Source organism: Podarcis vaucheri (genome assembly GCF_965113315.1).
Source record: "Podarcis vaucheri genome assembly, chromosome: Z".
Classification (NCBI taxonomy): Eukaryota; Metazoa; Chordata; class Lepidosauria; order Squamata; family Lacertidae; genus Podarcis; species Podarcis vaucheri.
In genome coordinates this window covers 19,900,490-19,923,218 of record NC_138758.1, presented here as the reverse complement: position 1 = coordinate 19,923,218, position 22,729 = coordinate 19,900,490, and the positions used below count along the sequence as shown (strand labels likewise).

Genomic DNA, 22,729 nt, shown 5'->3' with positions numbered 1-22,729 from the left:
ATACCGTAATCTCCTGTGTGGTAAGTGAACATTACTCGCTTATGTGTGTGGGGAAATAAAGATAACGTATGCCAAATGACTAATGGCAGATTAACACAACCAATTAACATAATAATCATCATCATCATCTTTTATTTGTATCCTGCCCTCCCCGGCCGAAACTAATCAAGCAATTTTCTCTTGCAGACACACAGGTCCAAAGTCCTCCCTTCTGATTGCAGCTCAGTGGCAGAGCATCCGCCTTGCACACAGAAGGCACCAGGCAAATTCCTGCTGGCAACTTGAGGTAGGCTGAGAGATACCTATGTTCACACCACATAGAAAAACCCGAGTGAGATGGACCAAGTATCTTACTTAGGATGCTTCTTAACATGCAGTAATTCATCTTGGTACAGCTGCTTTTTTAAAGGAACTTTGATGGCTGTTGTTGGCATCTGTCTCAATTGTGTGCTTCCAGGGGTGAAGTCAGACTGCGGCATCTGCAGCACTGAAATGTCCTCCCAGGTGCTATAGCCGGCAATATTGACCACGTGACCAGAAAATGAGATGGCAGCCCTCAGGTTGGCGATCTCACACTGCACATAATGACAAACAAAAAGCAATTCAAAAACCCACACAAACTACAAGGGGTGTTCACAGCAAACACTGCCACTAATGCCAATTGCCGATACAGTGGTACCTCAGGTTAAGTAGTTAATTCGTTCCGGAGGTCCGTACTTAACCTGAAACTGTTCTTAACCTGAAGCACCACTTTAGCTAATGGGGCCTCCCGCTGCTGCCGCGCTGCTGGAGCCCGATTTCTGTTCTCATCCTGAAGTAAAGTTCTTAACCTGAAGCACTATTTCTGGGTTAGCGGAGTCTGTAACCTGAAGCGTATGTAACCTGAGGTACCACTGTATAGCGGTGCAAGCCCCACTGTTAAACAATAAAAGCTGGTAAAAACTGCCTCCAAGCCATTTCTACAGTGCGTGAAAAGCCCAAGCCTCTGAAAGTGGAAGGCAGCTCTTTAAACACAGAGGGAAACACACAACCCCCAGAGCACACACACCCTCATGCAAACCAGGAGTGACCGGGAGGCAAGCGGCAAACACACACACTCAAACCGTGCAACAGGGACTGGGAGGCTGGTGGCGTGTGAGAGATCCAAAATCTCGCCCGTGATGCAGGGGGCAATAACATGCCCCCTGCAAGCGCGGGAAGCGATGCCCACTCACAACCCCTCCCCTCGGGGCAGGGGCAGCAGCAGAGCAGAGTCGCCCGGTGCCCACAGCAGAACAGCCTGGGGCACAGCCTCTGACAGAATCTGCTCCGCTCGTCAGCGCAGCTTCCCCAGACTCCAAATTTTGGCCCTGGACTCTTGCTGGGCGCCCCTGAGAGGCCGGCGCCATGGTGTGACGGACCACTAAGCCCAATGGTTAAGATGGCCCTGGTAGTTCTTATCCTGATGAGGACTACAGAAGTGCTCTGGAGCTCTTGGAATCTTCTGAACACCAATCGCCATCACCAGGAGGATTTCATTTTGGTGGCTTGGAGAAAGTCTCTTGGGAATGCTGGTTGGGGGGGCGCTAAGGGTGCCCGCCGAGTCCCACGGTCACAGGCTTCATCCGCCTGTGATTTCCAGGAGGGCCCCCGCTTCGCCGCAGTGGAAAAGACCTGTTTCATGCGGAGCTGGTCCCTCCAGTTCGGAGGGAGTCCGCCATTGCCGATGGCGCCACCCCGGAAGTCCTTATCCTCTTCTTATCCACAAAGCAGTGGAGGTTCAGGACCAGAGTTTTCATTCTAGGAGGACTACCTTCTTAGATTGACAAGCCCCTTTTGCCTCTCACATGGCATCTCCAGAAACAGGCTACTTGGCCTTTGGACCCACTATTGGTCTCACCTGATCAATCCACCACATGCCTGAGAAGTCACCAACTGAGGGTTTGAGACATAGTTGTCAACCATCCCTTTTTTGGCGGGAAATTCCCTTATTCCAGCACCATTTCCCGCTGCTTCCCGCTGCTATCCCGGATTGTTAGACATCCCATAAACCAGTGTTTTTCAACCACTGTTCCGCAGCACACTAGTGTGCTGTGAGATGTTGCCTGGTGTGCCGTGGGAAAAATTGGAAAGATTTTTAAAAAATAATAATCAAATTTTCGCCCACTAGGCGGGTGACGGACTGTGTCCTGGGTATGGGGTGGGGTTTTTGACCCCACCCTCGGCCAGGAGGGGTGCCGATTGGCGCTCCTCAGGGGGACACCCTCCACTTTTCTGATGTCCGGGCTGTGATTGGTCCAGACTCCAGCCTGGACCTATCACAGTAGGACATCATCTTCCAACTTCCTTCCCGCCCGAGCACAGTGTGCGCAGCAGTGGAGAGAAGAAGACGTCGCGACTCGAGTCACCAGGAGGACTGGAGAAGTTGTCATTTTATTTCTCTTCAGTCTCCACTGAATGCCTTGACTGGGTTAGGGACCCTTATAGCTCAGCATCAGTTGGTGGAAAGGACATGACTTTACAGGAGCAGGAGGAACTAACTGAACTGAGACAAAATCGTGGTTTCAAGCTAAGATTTGCTGATCTACCTTTGGACAGTTTTTGGTTGGATACTGCCAAGGAGTTCCCCCTTCTGGCAAACAAAGCTATTTTGACATTGCTCCCATTTTCCACTACATATCTGTGTGAGATGAGCTTTTCAAGCATGATTGCTATAAAAACTAAATACAGAGAGAGACTGAGAGCTGTTGACGAAGAGCTACGTGTGTGTCTTTCTTTGATTCCAGCCAGAATATCAGCTTTGTGTTCAGCCAAACAGGCCCAGGTTGCGCACTGAATAAAGTATTTTATAATTTTTCATATTTCTGTTTACTTACTATTTCATAATAAAGTAATTATAAAATACTTTCTTTGTGTTTATTTGATTCCTATTCAAGAAAATTACTTTATATATAGTCAATATAGGCACAGAGTTAAATTTTTTAACATTTTCTAATGGTGGTGTGCCTCGTGATTTTTTTCATGAAACAAGTGTGCCTTTGCCCAAAAAAGGTTGAAAAACACTGCCATAGACTGTCCCTGGGACAGGTGAGGCTGCTGATCCCTTATTTTCGAGGCTGCTGATCCCTTATTTTCAAATATGAAAGTTGACAGCTATGGTTTGAGACCCAACAGCTACCCTCACCTGGTTTAGCCATGCCCTAGGGATTTCCTCAGTAGGTACCCGTATACATTCAGGTATTGTTATTATTTTGTGCCCCATCAGCTTGGCACCCTGTGTGGGGGAATTGCCTGCACCTAACCTGGTGAAGGGACGCGGGTGGCGCTGTGGGTAAAAGCCTCAGCGCCTAGGGCTTTCCGATCGAAAGGTCGGCGGTTCGAAGCCCCGTGGCGGGGTGCGCTCCCGCTGCTCGGTCCCAGCGCCTGCCAACCTAGCAGTTCGAAAGCACCCCCGGGTGCAAGTAGATAAATAGGTACCGCTTACCAGCGGGAAGGTAAACGGCGTTTCCGTGTGCTGCGCTGGCTCGCCAGATGCAGCTTTGTCACGCTGGCCACGTGACCCGGAAGTGTCTGCGGACAGCGCTGGCCCCCGGCCTATAGATGTGAGATGGGCGCACAAACCCCAGAGTCTGTCAAGACTGGCCCGTTCGGGCAGGGGTACCTTTACCTTTACCTTTAACCTGGTGCTGCACAAGGCGGTTGTGGGAATTAAAATGAGAAAGGGGGAGCTACACCACCTCAGAGGGGGGTGGAAGGTGGGATATAAATGCAATAAATAAATAATTCAATGTGCTTATTACTAGTGATTAAATCTCTATACCACCCTTCATCCGAAGATCACAGTATTGTATTTTTATTTTATTCATTCATTCATTCATTCATTCATTCATTTAAAAAGGGTCCTTTAGGAGCTGCTTGTTTCTGTTTCTTAACTCTCCCTCTGACTGAGGAAAAACTAACTAGCCGGGAGTTCCTTCGCCTGACGATTTAAATCTCGGGGACGGGGAGGAGCGAGCGGAGGGGGCGGAGCTTGGCGCCGGCGTGCCCCTCACACCCACCCCCGAATGGGCGTGGCCGCGCACCTTCCGCTCTGATCGGCAGCATTGTCCCGTAGCTGCGACCTCTTTTGCCATGGCGCTCTCTCGCGCAGAGCGCTGCGTCGTGCTCGTGCTGCGCTTCCTCTCGGGAGCCCTCCTCGCGCTGCTCAGCCTGGCGGCGCGCGCCTCAGCCCTCCGCTCCCCACTGAGGGCGGCGGCGGCGGTGGCGGCTTCTGCTGCTTCTCCTCCTGGCCCCAGCAGAGCCCGCGCCGTCCCGCCGCCGGAACACCCATTGCTGTTGCTGTCGGCAGTGGAGCTGGCGCGGCGGATCCGCCGCAGGGAGGTAAGGGCCCGGACAGCCCGTCTCTGAGTTAGAGAGAGAGAGAGAGAGAGAGAGAGAGAGAGAGAGAGAGAGATGTGGGAGGGGATCGCCCCGCAAGGGCTGCTGGGCACTGTAGTTTTGCTAGGAGGGGGGGGTCTACTCTAAGGCAAAACTTGGGGATTCCTAGCCCTTCGCGAATGCCCCATGTTCCTAGAACACCTAGGCTTCCATATATCCTACCTTGACTCTGAGGATCTGCTTGTGAAGTTGTGCCACAAAATCCAGTGTGGAATATTTAGTGGAAGTCCTCTGTTCCAAGGTAGCAGGGGCATGTCGGCTCCCACAGCCTCTTTTTAATTTCTTTGCAGCTTGTTTGTGGAGTATGGAATCTAGATCTGGCGTGGGAGATTCTTGGCCTAGGCACAAGGGGTGAACCTTTCAGAATAAATCAACTTAACATGAATCCCAGGATCTTTGTATGTAGAATCTTAAGTCCACATAGTTCTATTAGATACTCCACCTGCTTTCAAAGAAAAAACAAATTTATCGCGAGAATGTGGGCGATGTTCCCTTTAGTTAAAGGAAAGAGGCAGTACTCTTTAATAGTACTTTTACTATTAAAAGTACCACTTTTACAACCAGAATGGTGAAGGCAGATAGTATTGGGCACCCAAAAGGTGGAGGGAGCAGAAAAATACCCATCTGCTGCATTAGCTTTCTTTCTAGCACAGTGAAGAGACCAGGATTGCACCTGTTGCCATTATGTGACAGTAGCAGGATCGGCAGAGGAGCCATAGGATTCTGCGGTGGCTCAGCCCCACCCCTGAAGCACTCTGTTTCAGAGATTTCTGCTGGTGGGGACACCACTAGTGGTTGGTTCTGCTCACTATTTGGATGGGTGCATTGGGGTGCTCTTTGCTGGCAGCGCTTCCACACTGATGGTTGGAGCTTCCCTGGTTGCAAAAGCCTTTAAAATGTCATTTCTGGCCCCATTCAAACTCCCTTCAGCACAGGGATTCGGGGATTTGGATTGCTCAGTTAGTCATCCATGGTAGTAGTCTACTGACTCCAAACATGTAGCTTTCATGTGGGAAAGACCAAGAGCTGGGGGTGGGAGAGAGAAATCCAGCTCCTAAAAATGCAGTATCTGAAACTTTTCTAATTCTTCAGATGGTTTGGTAAGCCACTATCTCTGCAGCATTAAAGTTCATTTGCTGAACATTATACCCATTTGATAAGGGTCTCGTCTGCCTTCAGTTTACCCACTAAATAAATGTTTTAAAGAAATCCCACCAAATGCAAAGCCTGCCATGCTCTTGCTGTTTACCTTCTGCCCACTTTTCTGTGGAAGATACAAATAAATTTGCAATGAGCCCTGCTGGTGTTCATGATGAAATAAATTTGGATTGGTTCCACTTGAATACTTTTCACTGGGGTTGTTGTTGTAACTGTACATGATAGAATTATCCTAGCAATTCTGAAATAGCCAAAAGCATCTGGGGAAGAGTAAGAGAACATCCTGTTCTTAGTTTTAATTTTTGTTTTGCAGATTAATGCAATTCATTATTACGGATAGAGAGTTGCTAGACCACAATGATGCTGGCTTCCTTGCTTTATCCACCTGTATTACTGATTTTTAGGTTGGGTGGGGGAATGACAAACCAGCCTGGTCACCTGGAGGCAATTTTTACTCTCAGTAAGTTACTATTTGAAAATATAGATTTAAGAAGGTAATCAACTGTACCACCGTTGATGCTGATGTCCCCTCACCTCCAGTTCTAAATGCACCTGTTGCATGAGTGAATTCAAATTTATTTCATCAACACTTGCTTCTAAACTAAGGTTACCAGTTGTCCCCATTTCCCGGGCACAGTCCCCGGATTTACGAATAAGTCCCCATACAAAATCCATTGAAGTTGAAAAATGTCCCCAGATTCATTGAAAAAAATCTGGTAACCTTATTCTGAACAAGCATTACACTGTTCTTTAGCTGCTTTGCGTCAGGGCAAGAGATTGGTATTGAGAATCTCGTCTCCTGCCCCTCCCTTCCTTAAAGGAATGTGGTTTTTTCCAGTGACTTGCTTGGTGTGTATTGTAAAAAGGTTTGGAATCTTAGGAGAAATCTTGTGTACATTCTCATTTAGAAGATTTTCAAATAAGCCTCCAAGCACTGTTCAGATTATAACTTATCCAAAACCTGTAGAGGTTACCGTGGCATAGACTTTTGACACAGGCAAATAACATACAGTCTTTCATGGTTATAAAGGAAAATGGGCTCATTTGAGTCCTTACATTCTGTTGTGCATCTTTCATAGGGGCGGGGAAACTTTGTGTCATCATCACATGTTGCTGAACTGCAGCTTCCACCGTTCCCAGCCATTGACCATGCTTTCTAGGGCTTGTGGGAATTGTAGTCTGGCAACATCTGGAGGTTTCCCATATTCTCCCCCATATCTCCAACTCTTTCTTAACCTCTTTCCACATTTTAATATACCGTATTTTTCCTTCTATAAGATGCCCCAATGCAGGGGTCTGCAACCCGCGGCTCCGGAGCCGCATGTGGCTCTTTTACACCTTTGCCGCGGCTCCAGGGCGGATAAAAGCAAGGGGAGGAGGCGCATTGTGCGCCCCGACACTCCCCACTGTGGCGGGCGCTGTACTGGCTGTGACATCGCATGGGGGCAGTGCGTGCGTTAGTCATGCACCGTCCCGACGTTACCTTCCCGCTGTTAGATCGCGGCTCCAGAGATATATTTGTTTTAAATGTCGCAATGGTTTTGCGGCTCCCAGTTTTTTTCCCTTCGGAAACGGGTCCAAGTGGCTCTTTTTGTCTTAAAGGTTGCAGACCCCTGCCCCAATGTATAAGATGCCCACTATTTTGGGGGACTCAGATTTAAGAAAATGGGAGGAGATGGCCCCGTGTATAAGAAGCCCCCTAATTTTTGACATTATTTTTAAGGGGGAAAACCTAGTCTTATACACGGAAAAATACAGTAATTATTTTCAAATAGGTTAAGATTTCTTAAAGGTAAGGTAAAGGGACCCCTGACCATTACGTCCAGTCGTGACCGACTCTGGGGTTGCGGCACTCATCTCGCTTTATTGGCCGAGGGAGCCGGCGTACAGCTTCTGGGTCATGGGTCCAGCATGACTAAGCCGCTTCTGGCGAACCAGAGCAGCACACGGAAATGCCATTTACCTTCCCGCCGGAGCGGTACCTGTTTATCTACTTGCACTCTGACGCGCTTTCGAACTGCTAGGTTGGCAGGAGCAGGGACCAAGCAACGGGAGCTCACCCCGTCACGGGGGTTCAAACCACCGACCTTCTGATCAGCAAGTCCTAGGCTCTGTGGTTTAACTCACAGCGCCACTCGCGTCCCAATAAGATTTCTTACTGTCAGCCAAATTTCCAAATACAACTTTTTGCCTATTTTTAAACTAGACATCCTTTCTAAAAAAAATTTTTGACTGCTCATCCATGTTTTTGACCCACATTTTGGTTTTATCTGGGCTTATTTTGAGACCTGCCACTTCTCCAAACCTTTTAATTTCTTCTAATGTTTTGGGAATGCTCTCCAAAGGTTGTTCTCGTGTCAGCACTACATCGTCAGCAAATGCCCTTAATTTATAGTCTCTATGTCCCACCTCAATACCTTTAATATTCAATGAACATTTAAAGCATATTGCCTCCCTCAAATAATACCTGTGGGAAACTATTTTGTTAAGGGTGCTGGGAGTTGTAGCTCAGTGCGGGTAAAATGCAGTTCTGAGTATTCTTTGAGGGAAAACATGCATGTTAAATGTAGGCACATTCCCAGACGGCAAGGGAAATAATTCGTAATAGTGAGCATGAGCTAAATTCTGCCTCTTTCTGAAATCCGTTGTTATCAGCGGCATCCCTCACATTGCTGCTCACACCCAATGATTAATGATAAACTTATTTATCACTTATTTTATTGCATGTATATTACACCACTTTCCCAAGGAACTCAGACATATTGTGCATGGGCTTTTCCAATTTTCCCCTATTCAACAAATATTGTGAGGTGAGTGAGGCTAAAATACAGCAACTGACTGAAGGCTTCCTTACATGGTCGTGTGGAGAGCCTCCTTTCTCAGAGATAGTGTACCACTGACAAGTACTTTTCTGGCAAGTAATAGCAGGGAGTGTGCGATGGATGTTTTGCCTTCCTTGTGAGCTTCACAGAAACATCTGTAAACCATTTTGTGAAGCTGGGTTATTTGGACCTTTGATCTGATCCATTAAAGTTCATAGCTGCCCAGAGTGGCTTGAGCAGCATATAAAGATTGAATCATCATCATTATTAAATTATTATAGAATATTCGAACCTTCATTTCCTTGCTCCAAGCCCAGCATTCTATCCATGACACGGTGCTAATTGCTAATGAAACAGAACACAATGTTTAATACATACGATCATTAGATCTCTGAAAGTTAGCCAGATTGCAGCAATCTTTTGAGCACTTTTTATTCCATGCAGGTGAAATGTATTGATGTTATTGAAACATACATTGGGAGGATCAAAGAAGTCAATCCGTTGATTAATGCGGTTGTAAAAGACAGGTGAGTGATGGAATTTATACTTTCTGTTTCAACATACTTCTACTTCTGACAGGAAAAAGGGTAGGCAGATGTGGTCCTCCGCTAGAGATTCTCTGTTGCCTCACACGTTGACCTACTTTGAGTCAATACAGTTCCTGAAGAACTCTTCCAAGCGCTCACATAGTTATGATTTGCAACACAATCATAGCAAAAGTAACTAGTTTGTAGCTTCTCCAAATCCAAACAAAGGGAGCTCTGCTCATTCTCAGAAGTACTTATCCTTCCTGAACCTTTCGCTGACCTTGGGCATCTTGTATTCAGACTAAGAACATGAGAGCTGGCCTACTGGATGAGTGGGGCAGGCAGGTGGGGTAAAGTTTCATCTCACCTAGTACAGTACTCTGTCTCCCAACAGCGGCTGATCAGATGCCCCCTGGAAGACTCACAAGCAGGGGCATGGTGGAGAAAGGTGATGTGATAGGTGGCCCATCTCACGGGGTGGGACAAAGCAGCACCCGGCAATAACGAGCCTCCCACTCACCAACCTTCCTGCAGGGATCTGCATTGCCAATGCATTCTCTGGAATCTCTGGACCCCATCATGCCTATCAGCTAATGTCATCCTTTGCTGGTGGGCATGTGGCTGTAGTTTGGAGAGATGGTCTAATGGGTCAGACTCCCTTGTAGACCACGACTGGCTGCAAGGTGGAGATTCTCTGTCCCTGTTGTATACCATCATGTTCTTCTTTTAAGGATTTTTAAAAAGCCGTTTGACCATTTGTCCTCGCTCCCAGGTAGGAAATAGCAAGGGGCTGCATACCTGAGGGGAACCCTGGAGACAGAACCCTGTTTTGTTTATCCGAGGTCAAGAACCTCTTTGCCGTTAAGCAAATATTTCTAGAGAAGTTGCAAAGCTGTGGTGATCACAAAGCAAAAAAACCAAAAAACAGCAACATTTAGACTTGTTTCCTCTAGGCTCCCTCCGAAGTCTTTCTCCAGCTTCACCTTTGGCTGTGGCTCCAGAGATGGAACTTGGGAGGAGCAATAGGTGTGGGACAAAATGAGCATCGTAGGAAGACCAGTTAGGTTCCAGGCTCTAGAGATTGACGGGTTTTCTCTTATTTCCTCTGGCTCTTCTTTCCCAACCATCCCTCTCAGGTTTGAGGCTGCCCTTGAGGAAGCTCATCAGGTCGACCAGCTGCTCTCTGAGGGGCAAGATGATGAAGAGTCACTGAAGGAAAAGTTCCCCTTCTTGGGGGTCCCTATCACCATCAAAGAAGCCTTTGCGCTATACGGTGTGTTCTTTTGCATAACCTCCACCCACCTCTTGACCGCAGTCTGTAGTCTTCCCTCATTTAATTTATTTATCTATTTCATAGATTTGTTTCAGTATGAATATTTTAATGGGTAACAGAGCAACCCTTAAGACGTTTTGTTTGTTGCTTTCTTAAATCGGCATTCCTTCATTCTTTTAAAACTCTTTCGATCAGATCTTATAAAATAGTGACTGCCAAGTGTATCTAAACAATGGTACTTGAATCAGTTGAATTCTTTTTTAAAAAAATAATTTTTATTAAGTTTTCCATTTTAACAGTCCAATCAGATCACATTAAATATTCCAAATTATACAAATACATATCATATAGTCCAAATATTTTAGGGAACTCCTGCAAGGCTCCCCACGCTGCGGATGTCTGCCGGGCGCGGGGGGCACTCTGATTCAGGGCGCCCCTCGCGCTGGGCGGCAGGCTGCTATCCGCAGCGTGGGGAGCCCTGCGGGGAACTCCTGCAAGGCTCCCCACGCTGCGGATGTCTGCCCGGCATGAGGGGCGCTCTGCTTCAGGGCGCCCCTCGCGCTGGGCGGCAGGCTGCTATCCGCAGCGTGGGGAGCCCTGCGGGGAACTCCTGCAGGGCTCCCCACACTGCGGATGTCTTCCTGAAGCCTGGAGAGCGAGAGGGGTCGGTGCGTACTGACCCCTCTCGCTCTCCAAGCTTCAGCAAAAGCCTGCATTCACCCCATAGGACGCACCCAGATTTCCCCTTCATTTTTGGAGGGGAAAAAGTGCGTCCTATAGGGCGAAAAATACGGTAATAACAAATTAAGACCTCGCCTCCCCCATGACTATTTATCTCTGCAACTCGGTCTATCCCATAATGGCGGATCCCAATTAAATAGTGTGTCACATCACTCTTCCGAAGAGTCTTTTATCTTCTTCCAGGTATTTTAAAAAACAAAGGCTTTAGTTAGTATTTGAATCAGTTGAATCCTAAGGGCATTCTTCTAAGAGTGGGCGACTCATTTAGGACTTTGAAGACAAAGGTTCAAATCCACCACTCAGACATGATGCTTAACTTAACCCTACGTCACAGGGTAATTGTGAGGATTAATTAGGAGGTAGACATGTGCTATCTTGAACTTACTGGAAGAAGAAGGTTTCCAATTGTTGTGTTTTGGGAAAGCTATGTTATCTTACAATAGGGTGTGCTGTATAAAGTGCAGCCCACGTCCTTTTCTCAGTGAGTGACTTCTTTGCTAACCTTCTAGGGATTTTCCTTCATGTAGTTCTGCAGACTAAGCTAAAATCCAGCTGCTCTGAGGGCACCAGGTTTTAGTCTGAAACCAGCAATTCTCTGGTGTTGCTGCATCTTAGAGGGTGTGGTCCCAAACTTGTTAAACAAGATACTCCTTCTCCAGTAAAGCCAACCAATTTTTGCACTCTTAATGAGGTACCTCTGGAGTATCCAGGGATGAGATTTACTATTTGTGGTTTGCTCCCCACAAACCTATTCCTCCTTGGCTAAGCCATACCTCTCTTCACACATACAAAACAAGTAAGATACTTGCTTGTATACTTGAGGACAGAGAACATGCTAAAAGATCAAGGAACTGGCTGGGAAGGAGGAGGTGGGTTATAAAGCACAGAGTGAGCAAAAACCATTACTGTATTAGGTTTTGTTTTTAGTTCATTACAGTGGTGCCTCGCAAGACGAAAATAATCCGTTCTGTGATTCTCTTCATCTAGTGGTTTTTTCGTCTTGCGAAGCAAGCCCATTGAAGGATTAGCACTATTAGCTGCTTTTAGCGGCTTATCTGCTGATCGGATCAGCTGATAAGCGGCTTAGCAGCTTAGAAAGGGGGGGGGGAACCAGCAGGAACTCGCAAGACATTGGCGTCTTGCGAAGCAAGCCCATAGGAAATTCGTTTTGCGAAGCACCTCCAAAACGGAAAACTCTTTCGTCTAGCGAGTTTTCCGTCTTGCGAGGCATTCGTCTTGCGGGGCACCACTGTACTTACCTTTCTCCCTTCCACTGCTAAAAGGAGCATTTGCTTTCCCCAGCTGGAAAGATGATAAAGATGAGCTTTATCTCATCTACTACAGGCTGCAAATGGTTTACAGAAAACGAAAAACACCTACCAAATAAAACCAGAGATTCCTGCTTGATTAAACATTGCTGAAATAGTGTGGTATATCTACCATATTGCATCATTTTCCAGACACTTGGGGGGCAGCTACTCCCTTGGCTCTTGGCCTTATAGCTGCCCTTTAGCTCTGCTCTAGGCTATTGTGGAACCTCTGACTCTTTTTCTCCTTTTTGTTTCCCTCGTTGTGGTAGGGTTGCCCAATGCCTCTGGACTGGTTAGCCGTCGTAACATTATCTCCACATCCGATGCTTCAGTAGTGTCACGGGTAAAGCAGGCTGGCACCATCCCACTGGGTGTGACCAACTGCAGCGAGCTGTGCATGTGGTTTGAGTCGAGCAACCGGGTCTATGGTCGGACCAACAACCCATATGACCTAGAGCGCATCGTAGGAGGCAGCTCAGGTGAGTGGGCTACCTCGTTTGTGAGAACATGCTGCACTGAACAGATAAATTAGTCCTAGCTGATCAAATCTCCTGCTAGTGATTAACTGCTCATGTGATGGGGGTTTAAACAAGTGACCAGAACTCAGCAAGAAAGGAGGGCAGTTGGGAATATGTTGCTTATTTTTGACTTTGATACAGCATAGAAGTAGGGTTGTATAGGGTTTGGGGACTGGAAAGCCACCTATAATAGTTTGCAAGTTAGGTATGCCAATGATGCTTCTATTTTGTTGGATCTGCAAGTATTTGAGATTAGTACTGAGTAGCATGACAATCCCTGGGGAAAAAATCTGATTAGCCCACTCTGTTTCTCCATATGTATTTCGGTCTCCCAGAGCAGATTTTGTGAGTGGCAAGTGCGGGTTATTCAGATATGTCTGTGGTCCACTGCCAGTCTGTCCTTTGTTTCCCTTCCAGGAGGAGAAGGCTGCATCCTGGCAGCTGCTGGTTCTGTGATCGGTGTGGGCTCGGATATTGGGGGCAGCATCCGTATGCCGGCTTTCTTCAATGGCGTCTTTGGACACAAGCCCACCACTGGTACATTTCTCATTGCTTCTTTTTCTTTTCCACCAAGTTAACCAAAAGGACAGAAAGAACAGTTGTAGGTTGTCTTGATGCTCTTACCTCTCAAGAATTAGGGTTTATTTCCTTTGGAAGGTCAACTGGACCTTAAGGTAAAAGCCTTTGGGAATTTGGGCATCCAGTTCAGAAGGAGAGTCAGCTACCGTTCCTGAAGGCCTGGCTGTTTTGGCTACACAAATTGGCATCTCAGTACAGTGGAACCTCGTGTTATGGACGGGATCCGTTCCAGAGGTCCATCCGTAACACGGAACTGATGCATGCCAAAGTGCCACGTCTGCACACCCGGAAGTAACCCATTCCAGTGCTTCCGGGTTGCCATGGGACGCAACACGAAAACACGTAACCTGAAGCGGACGCAGCATGAGGCATAACTGTAGTGGAGGCAGCAAGTCCAAATCTGGCAATGGTATCCTGTTGAAAACTTTTTTTAAAGCATTGCATGGCTATTAAAAGACAGGAAGGCCCCTGCCTGCAGGTTCATAGACTAATACAAAAGCAATGGGAGGAGGTAAGAGAGCAAGACTTGCAACACCTGCTCCTTCTTTGGCCAGAGGATGGGGCCAGGATACTTTATCCCCGTTGCCATAATGTTCATTGTGTGGAACAGAAGGTGGACCCGAGTGTGCCTTCTTCAGTTCTGCAGTCTCAAGGTAACTGCCAGTAGCAGTGTCCTTTCTGTCAGAAAACTGATTAGGGTTCTGGTTTGGACCTAAACTAGCCTTGAATACAGTGCTCTGTGTATGGGAGAGGTGGCATATGAACCCAACCCTGTCACTAAACTAAAACAATGTAGTTTGTCATGCAAAGCTAAACTTGGTGTGTTCGTCTAGGTGTGGTTCCCAATGACGGCCAATTCCCTAATGCTGTGGGCATTCGGACAAAGTTCCTGTGCACTGGCCCAATGTGCCGTTTTGCAGAGGACCTGGAACCCCTGTTGAGGGTCATGGCTGGGTCAGGCGTTACAAAGTAAGTGGTTCTTATTACTTTTGCAGTGCATAAAGTGAATTCTAGTCTGCTAAGAAGTGCAAATGTGTTTGGCGCCTGTCATTATTGTCACCAGCTGTCTTTGCCCCTGATGGTAGAGATCTGCACAGTGAGGGACAGGGCTAACTAAGGCAGAGGTCGGAATACCCCCCCCCATACCATGTAGGAAAGCCGATTTAACTGGCCGTTGAATCTTAATTCCACACTGGCTGTGGAACAGCATCCCTCACTCTGCCTCTGGGCACCAGGCTTGCTTCAGGGGTGCAGCACTGGCTGCATAGCTCACTTGACTCTGTTATCCATTACTTTGCTCTACTCTGTACCCTCTATCATCCTCTGCCTTGGTCTGCCTAATGGAGGACAGTATCCCCACTGGTCTGGCGCCTTTGGTTGCCGTGGCATTTTTTTACCAAGAGTTGATTATAAGAACTTGGTGTACATCAAGGAGCTAGTCCACTCTGCCGACTTGAACTGAGGATGGGACCAAAGTGCTCCTCACTCCCTGACTTGTGGCCATCTTATTCCTTCCTATTCAGGTTGAAGCTGGATGAAAAAGTATCTCTAAAGAATGTGAAATTCTACTCCATGGAGCATGACGGAGGTTCTGTCTTTGTTTCCCCAGTGGACAAAGAGCTTCTTCAGGCTCATCGGAACGTAAGAGGAAACTGCACCTGGTAGCTTAAAAACTTGAGGGCCATCACAGTTATCAGGGAGTTTAGGTAGGCGTTTGGTAAATGGCAGCTGAGTCAGCCTGTGCAAATTTGCCTGTGCATGCCTTCGTGTGCCCCAGCATACCTGGGCACTGTTTTTGTCAGATTCATGCACAGGTCCATAGCTCAGTGGTAGAATATATCCTTTGCATGCAGAAGCCCCCTGCCCCATTCGGTTCCCAGCATCTCCAGATAGGAAACAATCCCTTCTTTAAACCTTGGCTGTATATCTACTGGCAGTATTATTATTAATAATAATTAAATGCATTTTTATAGGGGGAAAGTCTCAGTTCAACTTGCAGCGAGATTATGAATATAAAGATAGCATAAAATAGCCCCAAAGCAGTGCAATTATCTTGAAGTAGGATTGCCAAATCAAAATGGGAAATGTAAGGGCTACTGTGGAGCTTTGATAGTTAAGCTTAGGGTACATTTACATAATGTTCTGGTGAGCTGTGGAAGTCTTGAAGCTGGAGTGTAGGGAACAACCCTTATGTTCACTAGTGGTTGCAGTGAAAGTACCAAAGATTAAGGAGAACCACTCTCTATCCTTCTCTCTCTGTGTGTGAGAGAGTTCACACATGCATACCATCTTCACCCTGTGATTACAACTGAGTGATGTATGCACATACTTGAAAAAAGTTGTTGCATAGCAAAGTCCGCAGACACAGTCTTCCTATCATGTTGCCTGAAGCAGAGTGGAGCGCCTCAGAAGTTCAGACGTCCATCTGTGAATGTCCAGGTGTTACCAGTCCTCCTAACTCTGATGTAGTGGTGATAATATTGTTTTGGTGTACTGTGTCTGTGTGGAATGAGAAGAATCCTATATTTTTCTTAAATGCTCTTTGGTCCCCAGGCTTTCCATTCCTCCTTTAATAACTGTTTACTCAATGGCTGTTATTTTCTCTCTTATGTTTTCAAGGTGGTAAAGCACCTGGAGGCTGACCTGGGTGTTCAAGTTCAGCCTGTGAATATTCACAAAATGAAGTATTCCTTCCAGATCTGGTCTGTCATGATGTCTTCCAAGGACAGTGATGGGCAGGTATGTAAAATGCAAACTAGGGCGTAAGCCTACCTGCGACAGGGGAAGAACAGCAGCGATGGACAAATTGTCTTTCAGGGATGCTGATCTTCACATGGAGGTTTCTGTGCACTTACATTGTTCTCTAGAGCATGGTTCTAAAAAGTACTTAGTTAGTCCTTCCTACGGGCCCCAATCTGTACTATACGTTTAAAGTAGTACCATGCTACCTTAAGCAATTATGGTTTCCCTCAAAGAATTCTGGGAACTGTAGTTTGTTAAGAGATTTGCTAGGAGATCCTTATTTCCCTCCCAGAGCTACAGTTACCAGAATTCCCAGGAAAGAGGGATTGTTTTGTTTTTTAAAAAATAATTTTTATTTGATTTTACAAGTATAAAATTGTAACAGTACAAAATACATAACAATATTTAGAGATTCTTCCAAATCTCTGGACTTCCCACCTTCCCCTCCATGGGTCCTATTACCAACTGCATACTATTTAATCATCCAAATTTTATATCTCTCAATTTTTGTCCATAATGCTTTCTACATTACAAGTGTTATTGTAATCCTGCTGACATTTTCATCTGTTTACAGTGGTCCCTCAGGTAGATTGTAAATTTTCCCCATTCTTTATTAAAGTTTTGATCTTCTTGGTCCCTGAGCTTTCCGGTCAGTTTCACCATTTTGGCATAATCCAACAGCTTAGTTTGCCATTCTTCTCTGGTAGGGACTTTGTCTTCTTTCCATCTAGAAGAGAGATTGATTGTTAAACCAGTCTGGCAGTTGTAGCTCTGCGAGGAGAATAGGAATCTCCGAACAATGCTCAGCAACTGTAGCAAACTACACTTTGCAAGATTCTTTGGGAGATGCTGTACCATGACTGTTCAAGGTGACGTTGTCTTTTAAATGTCTGGTGCAGTTGGGACCCATGCCTTCTGCCATAGCTCTTGCTCCACTATGAAATATTTATTTATTTGTCATTGTACCTTGTAAAATTGAGAGAGGAGGTTTGGTACAGGCTGCAAACCATGCTTACAATATACTAGTTTAAAAAGCTAGAAGCAGAAAACGTTATGGAATTCTCTTCGTCCTTGCTTCTCCATTCATATTCATATTACAGCAAACAGAAACCTTCACAGAGCTTCTTGGGGATCATGGAAAGCCAGTGTGGCCGTCATGGGAGCTGCTGAAGTGGATGATAGGGATGTCGTCACACACCATCCCAGCCATTGGTAACGTCCTGTTTTTAAACTTAAGAGTTTTATTCTAAAATAGCTGCACTTCTTTGATGTGCTAGTTCTATCCAGGTTGTTTGGCAATTTCCTGGTAACTAAATATGGAGTGCTGGCAAAGAAATGTATATAATAATGCTTGGGGCCAGAAGGTAGCATCATATATTTGGAAGGAAGATGGTGATGCTGACAATCTAGGACTCGGATAGCCAACATAGTGCCTTCCAGATGTTGGTGTACTACTAGTCCCATCACCCCTGACCATTGGCCATGCAGGTAGGGGGCTGATGTCTGCTGGATTCCAACAACATATGGAGGGTGCCACGTTGACTAAGGAGTCTGGCGATCCTCAACTCATCCAGTACCATGGAAGTTTGGGAGTGAAAGGCAGCAACTAAAAGAGTTGTTTTCAAATGCTTGTGTACCTGCTCTTGGCTGTGGCCCGTGCTAAGGGATGATGGGAGTTGTGGTCCAGCAATATCTGTAGGGCATCACATCGGCTACCCCTGTTCTAGTATATCATGTTATATATGATGCAGCCTTTTGCAGTGACTGCTGTTTGTATTTGACCTACCTGCATCTCTGTGCTCTTTAGCACTAGGATTAACCGAGAAGGTGGTGAAATACAGTCCCAAAGTGAACGCTAAGCTAGCAAGCATGGCACAGAGTCTGCAGACCGAGATGGTGAATCTACTGGGAAGTGATGGTGTCCTCTTATATCCTTCACACCCTGTAGTTGCTCCCAAGCACCACACTCCTCTGGGGATGCCTTTCAATTTTGCCTACACAGGTAAGGAGTTCCTATTTTGCATTACTCATGTACATTCTTTCAGTGTATATGATGCTTTGCAGAGTACAAGATGTTAGACAGGTCACCGCCTTAAGGAGCTTAAAATGTAAAAATTCAACACAGGAAAAGGAGAGGAAGCAGGAGACCAGGAGAAAAAGGGAAGCAGCATGCAGTAATTGTATTTCACCATTTGGGTGAATATGGTTTTCTTTGCCTGTGTACATGCTCATGTGCACCCACCGAACAGGACATAGCATATGATACAGCCATATGTGTGCAGTACATGGGTATGTACTATACAATTCCACAGTACTGCTACCTCCAAACTAGGTTATACAACTTTTCCATGGGATTATGTTGACCTCCTGATTCTGGGAAGTCTCTGAGTATGGAGCAAACTGTGCTTTGTTTATTAGGGGCCTCTGTGACATATTGTGTTTCATTAGCCAGTGCAGAACCCCTTGATTTATTCTTGCACTTAAAACCAGTATGATAAATTCCAAATTCTCAGGGAATGTTTCTAGATAGCAGCGAAACAAAATGTCTTGGATTCTAGTTCGTTTGTTGCAAAGAAGTGCTTTGAGTCCCTAATTCCTTTCACTCTCTCTTCCCCTTTTAGCCATCTTCAACATACTGGGCTTACCAGTGACCCAGTGCCCGCTGGGCTTGAGCAAGGAAGGCCTCCCCTTGGGCATCCAGGTGGTGGCAGGACCCTACAATGACCACTTGACTCTGGCCATGGCACAATACTTGGAGAAGGCATTTGGAGGATGGGTTCGCCCTGGTACATCCTAGCGTGTGTTGCCCGAGTCCTGGTGATAGCAGAAACACGAAGAGTGCCCCACCTGTAGCAGCCGGCAGCTGCATCTGATATTGGAGGAGCTCTGATGCCTGTCCCCCCTGCACGCACTTGCAACCCAGGGGGACTTAATTCCCTCCCACAGGGCCAAAGCTGATAGAGAGTCCAGCTGCACCTTTAGCTTTCTTCTTTTCTTATTACAAAATTACTTGAGAAGTTTAGGCAATAGGATGCTCTCTCCTTTCTCAGGGAAATCGGGGGTTTTGGGGAGGGGGGAGAGGGTTCTGACAGGACAATCATATTGTGAGATATGGGAGAGGGTTTTCTGTCCCTGACTGTGGTGTTAGTAGTATAGGGCTCCTGGTCCCCTACTTAACGTGGTTTTTCTTTGCTGATTTCAAGGCCAGGCCAAGGGCATCTGTAATATCTATCTGTGCTGGAGACTAGTTCCCCTACTTGAATATGTATTTGGGAAATTGTGGTCCCCCAGCTTCCCACAATTTGCACAGAACACTGAGAACAGTGCTGGAGAAGGAGTTGTTGACTCCTCACTAAGTTGGACTTGGGAGTTCCCAGCCATGGCTCATGGTGGAAGAAGACGAGGGCAGCTTTTTAATTTCTTGGAAGGCACACCTTAGTAAATCTAGGACTGTTCAAATGAACTTGGTGGAACATGTGATGGATCAAGTGTTTTCCCACACACATTCCTCTTCTGAGCCTGTGGGGCCATGTCTTGTGGATGTGAGGTTCTAAATCCTGCTTTGTATGTCTCTTTCTCATGATGTTGATAAATCCATACGTTACTCTATGCACCTTTTGACTGGGTACATTGAAAAACAGTGCTGTTGGCCAGCTCCCATGGACCAAACAAAATGAAATGTATGTCATTTGCACCAAAGAGAATATAATGATATAGTACTTTAGGTCTGTGGTTCTGTTTCTTCTCTTGAACTCTCCTTTTCTTCGAACCGAATCTAACACTGTTAGCCATTGTCAATAAGGAGCCAAAATGTGCTTGGATCGCAGTGCTGATGGTATATGACATAATTAAGTATAGTTGTACCTTGGTTTTCAAACAGCTTACTTCTCGAAAGTTTTGGTTCCCGAACGCCACAAACATGGATGTGACTGTTCCGGTTTGCGAACTATTTTTGGAAGCCAAATGTCCAGTGAGGCTTCCTGCAGCCAATCGGAAGCCGCGCTTTGGTTTCTGAACGTTTTGGAAGTCAAACGGACTCCGTTCTACTTCCAAGGTACAACTGTAGTTAGGTTGTGCTTTTCATCTGTAACTTCACATGCATGAGGTACCACCAGGGCTGTGCACCAGAACTGAATCAGGCCAGCTTGTGTGGACCCAGGCTTGGGCTCAGAGAGCTCTGGATTGCCCTGGGTCAGGTTGCCCCACCTGGAGCCAGCCAGGATTTGTCAAAAGGCAGCCTAGCTGCATGGTGCAGGTAGGTAGGTAGGAAGGAGAGGCAGGTAGGATCTGCTTCATTAGCACATTCCCTACAGGAAAGCAGCTTCCAGCCCGCAAGTGGAAGTTTCAGTCCTTCTGTGGTCTGCATTGTGGTCAGGAGCAGCGGGGAATGAGATCCCGTGTCTCCTTGCTCCATCGCACCTTCTGCCCAAATATTTAATTAGGGATGAATCCTAATTAGGATAGATCCAGGTTGGGCGCATAGCCTCAGTATGCAGTATAATACTTTAGCCAGTCACTTTATTTGTGCATCTGTGTACTGTATTCTAGGGACGCGGGTGGCACTGTGGGTTAAACCACAGAGCCTAGGACTTGCCGATCAGAAGGTCGGCGGTTCGAATCCCCATGACAGGGTGAGCTCCCGTTGCTTGGTCCCTGCTCCTGCCAACCTAGCAGTTCAAAAGCACGTCAAAGTGCAAGTAGATAAATAGGTACCGCTCCAGCGGGAAGGTAAACGGCGTTTCTGTGCGCTGCTCTGGTTTGCCAGAAGTGGCTTAGTCATGCTGGCCACATGACCCGGAAGCTGTACGCCGGCTCCCTCGGCCAATAAAGCGAGATGAGTACCGCTACCCCAGAGTCGGTCACGACTGGACCTAATGGTCAGGGGTCCCCTTTACCCTTTATACTGTATTCTAAACACTACTATAAAGTGATGTTCACAACAAGCAAACCCACACCACCTTAATCATCAGTACGTTATTACCTGCAACCAAAGTCAATTCAAAACAATTCCAAAATCCCAAATAAGCTAGTGTTGTACCCAAATACACCATTCACAATTTATTACTAATGCAAAGAGGAAAGGTGCCCCCTGAACTTTGGGGGTGGTGGTGGTAATGGAACGAGCCCTTTTTAAAGGGCTGTGACATTTGGCACGCCACCCACACTTTGTCATTGCAAGTGGGTAGGAGGGCTGAGACCAAGAAAGGTCTCCCTGAGGCCACATGGTTCCTAGAAGAAGGAGAGGCTTCCTGATTCACATCAGTTTTCTTTGTTCTACTTTTTCCATGGAAAGGAGCTAGGATCTGCAAGGAATTGAAACCTCATCCTTTGAAGAGCGGACAATCTTACTCAACTCTGCTTGGGCTTGTGAGATGCTGAGATGCACCTGTTTGCAGCCACAAGGATAAGGAATTAATTAATTAACTTGACATTATTTAAAAAGCTGATTCTAACAATGCTGAATTGGATGTTATACCTCTTTTCCTCCCAAAGAAGCCTAGGGTGCCAAACATCAATGGTAAAAACAATATTCAGCAATCAAATGCCTGAAACTCAACAATGAGGGTGATCAATGCACTTCACCAGGATGGGCATTGCACAAACTTGGAGCCAGCACTGAGAAGGCCCTGTCATGGGTCAATGCCAACCAGTAGCCCTTAGTGGCAGCACCACCAATAAGACCTCACTTGCCAATTGTAGAGTCTGAAATGGTTGGTACACGTTTCAGCCACCTTTTTGTTGACATAGTCAAGATGGTTACGATTTGCTACTGCCCAGAGTTATTACAAGGTAGATTTGTAATTCTTGCAATCAATCAACAGAGCAAATGTTAGTTAAATAGTCCAGGGCAAAAGGGATAAATTAATGGAGGACAGCAGGACTGGAAGGAATACATATTGACATAAAAAAATGGGGAGACCCTCTAAGAGTCTCACATCACCCAACTGCCCCACTGGGATAGGTGGCTGGAAGGAATTATTCCCTTTCAGATAATTAGCTACTCATTCAAAATTGCATATACACAATTATGCTTTCTAGACTATTTGCACCTGCCAGTGTTTTGCAGTAGAGATACTGCTTCATTTGCGAATTGGTGCATGCTACATAGCTTCCTGCCGAAAGCCTCTAACTTTACATATGATAAATATCCCAGGTCTACTACTTTTTTGTCCCACTTTCATTGCGCTACTGTGCAAGAGTTCTGCAGCTAGCAAAATGGGGGTAGCATTTGGGAGCTATCACAGAATAACTAATAAAGCAGAACGATGTCAGCCCAGCCCAGTATAAATTCAGTATTACTGCATCAATGAGATGTTGCAGACTAAATCCTCAAAACCCCCATGATATTTTGGAGATGGCCTAAGGCAATACACCTGGCTCAATTAGCCCTGTGGGTTAAACCACAGTGCCCAGGGCTTGCTGATCAGAAGGTCAGTGGTTCGAATCCCCGCGAAGGGGTGAGCTCCCGTTGCTCGGTCCCAGCTCCTGCCAACCTAGCAGTTCGAAAGCATGTCAAAGTGCAAGTAGATAAATAGGTACCACTCCGGCGGGAAGGTAAACGGTATTTCCGTGTGCTGCTCTGGTTCGCCAGAAGCGGCTTAGTCATGCTGGCCACATGACCCGGAAGCTGTACGCCAGCTCC

At 46.4% G+C, this 22,729-nt stretch overlaps 1 protein-coding gene across 1 annotated transcript; it reads left to right on the top strand.

Annotated features, from left to right (window-relative positions):
• The first annotated feature begins 4,055 nt into the window (after positions 1-4,055).
• Positions 4,056-19,810, top strand: FAAH2 (fatty acid amide hydrolase 2). Its single transcript, XM_082207575.1, has 11 exons — positions 4,056-4,359; positions 8,841-8,923; positions 10,060-10,196; positions 12,517-12,726; positions 13,183-13,302; positions 14,178-14,313; positions 14,868-14,985; positions 15,964-16,083; positions 17,187-17,298; positions 17,894-18,088; positions 18,708-19,810. Exons 1-11 carry the CDS (start codon positions 4,111-4,113, stop codon positions 18,881-18,883), a joined length of 1,656 nt encoding a protein of 551 aa, XP_082063701.1. The 5' UTR covers positions 4,056-4,110; the 3' UTR covers positions 18,884-19,810.
• The last annotated feature ends 2,919 nt before the right edge of the window (positions 19,811-22,729 follow it).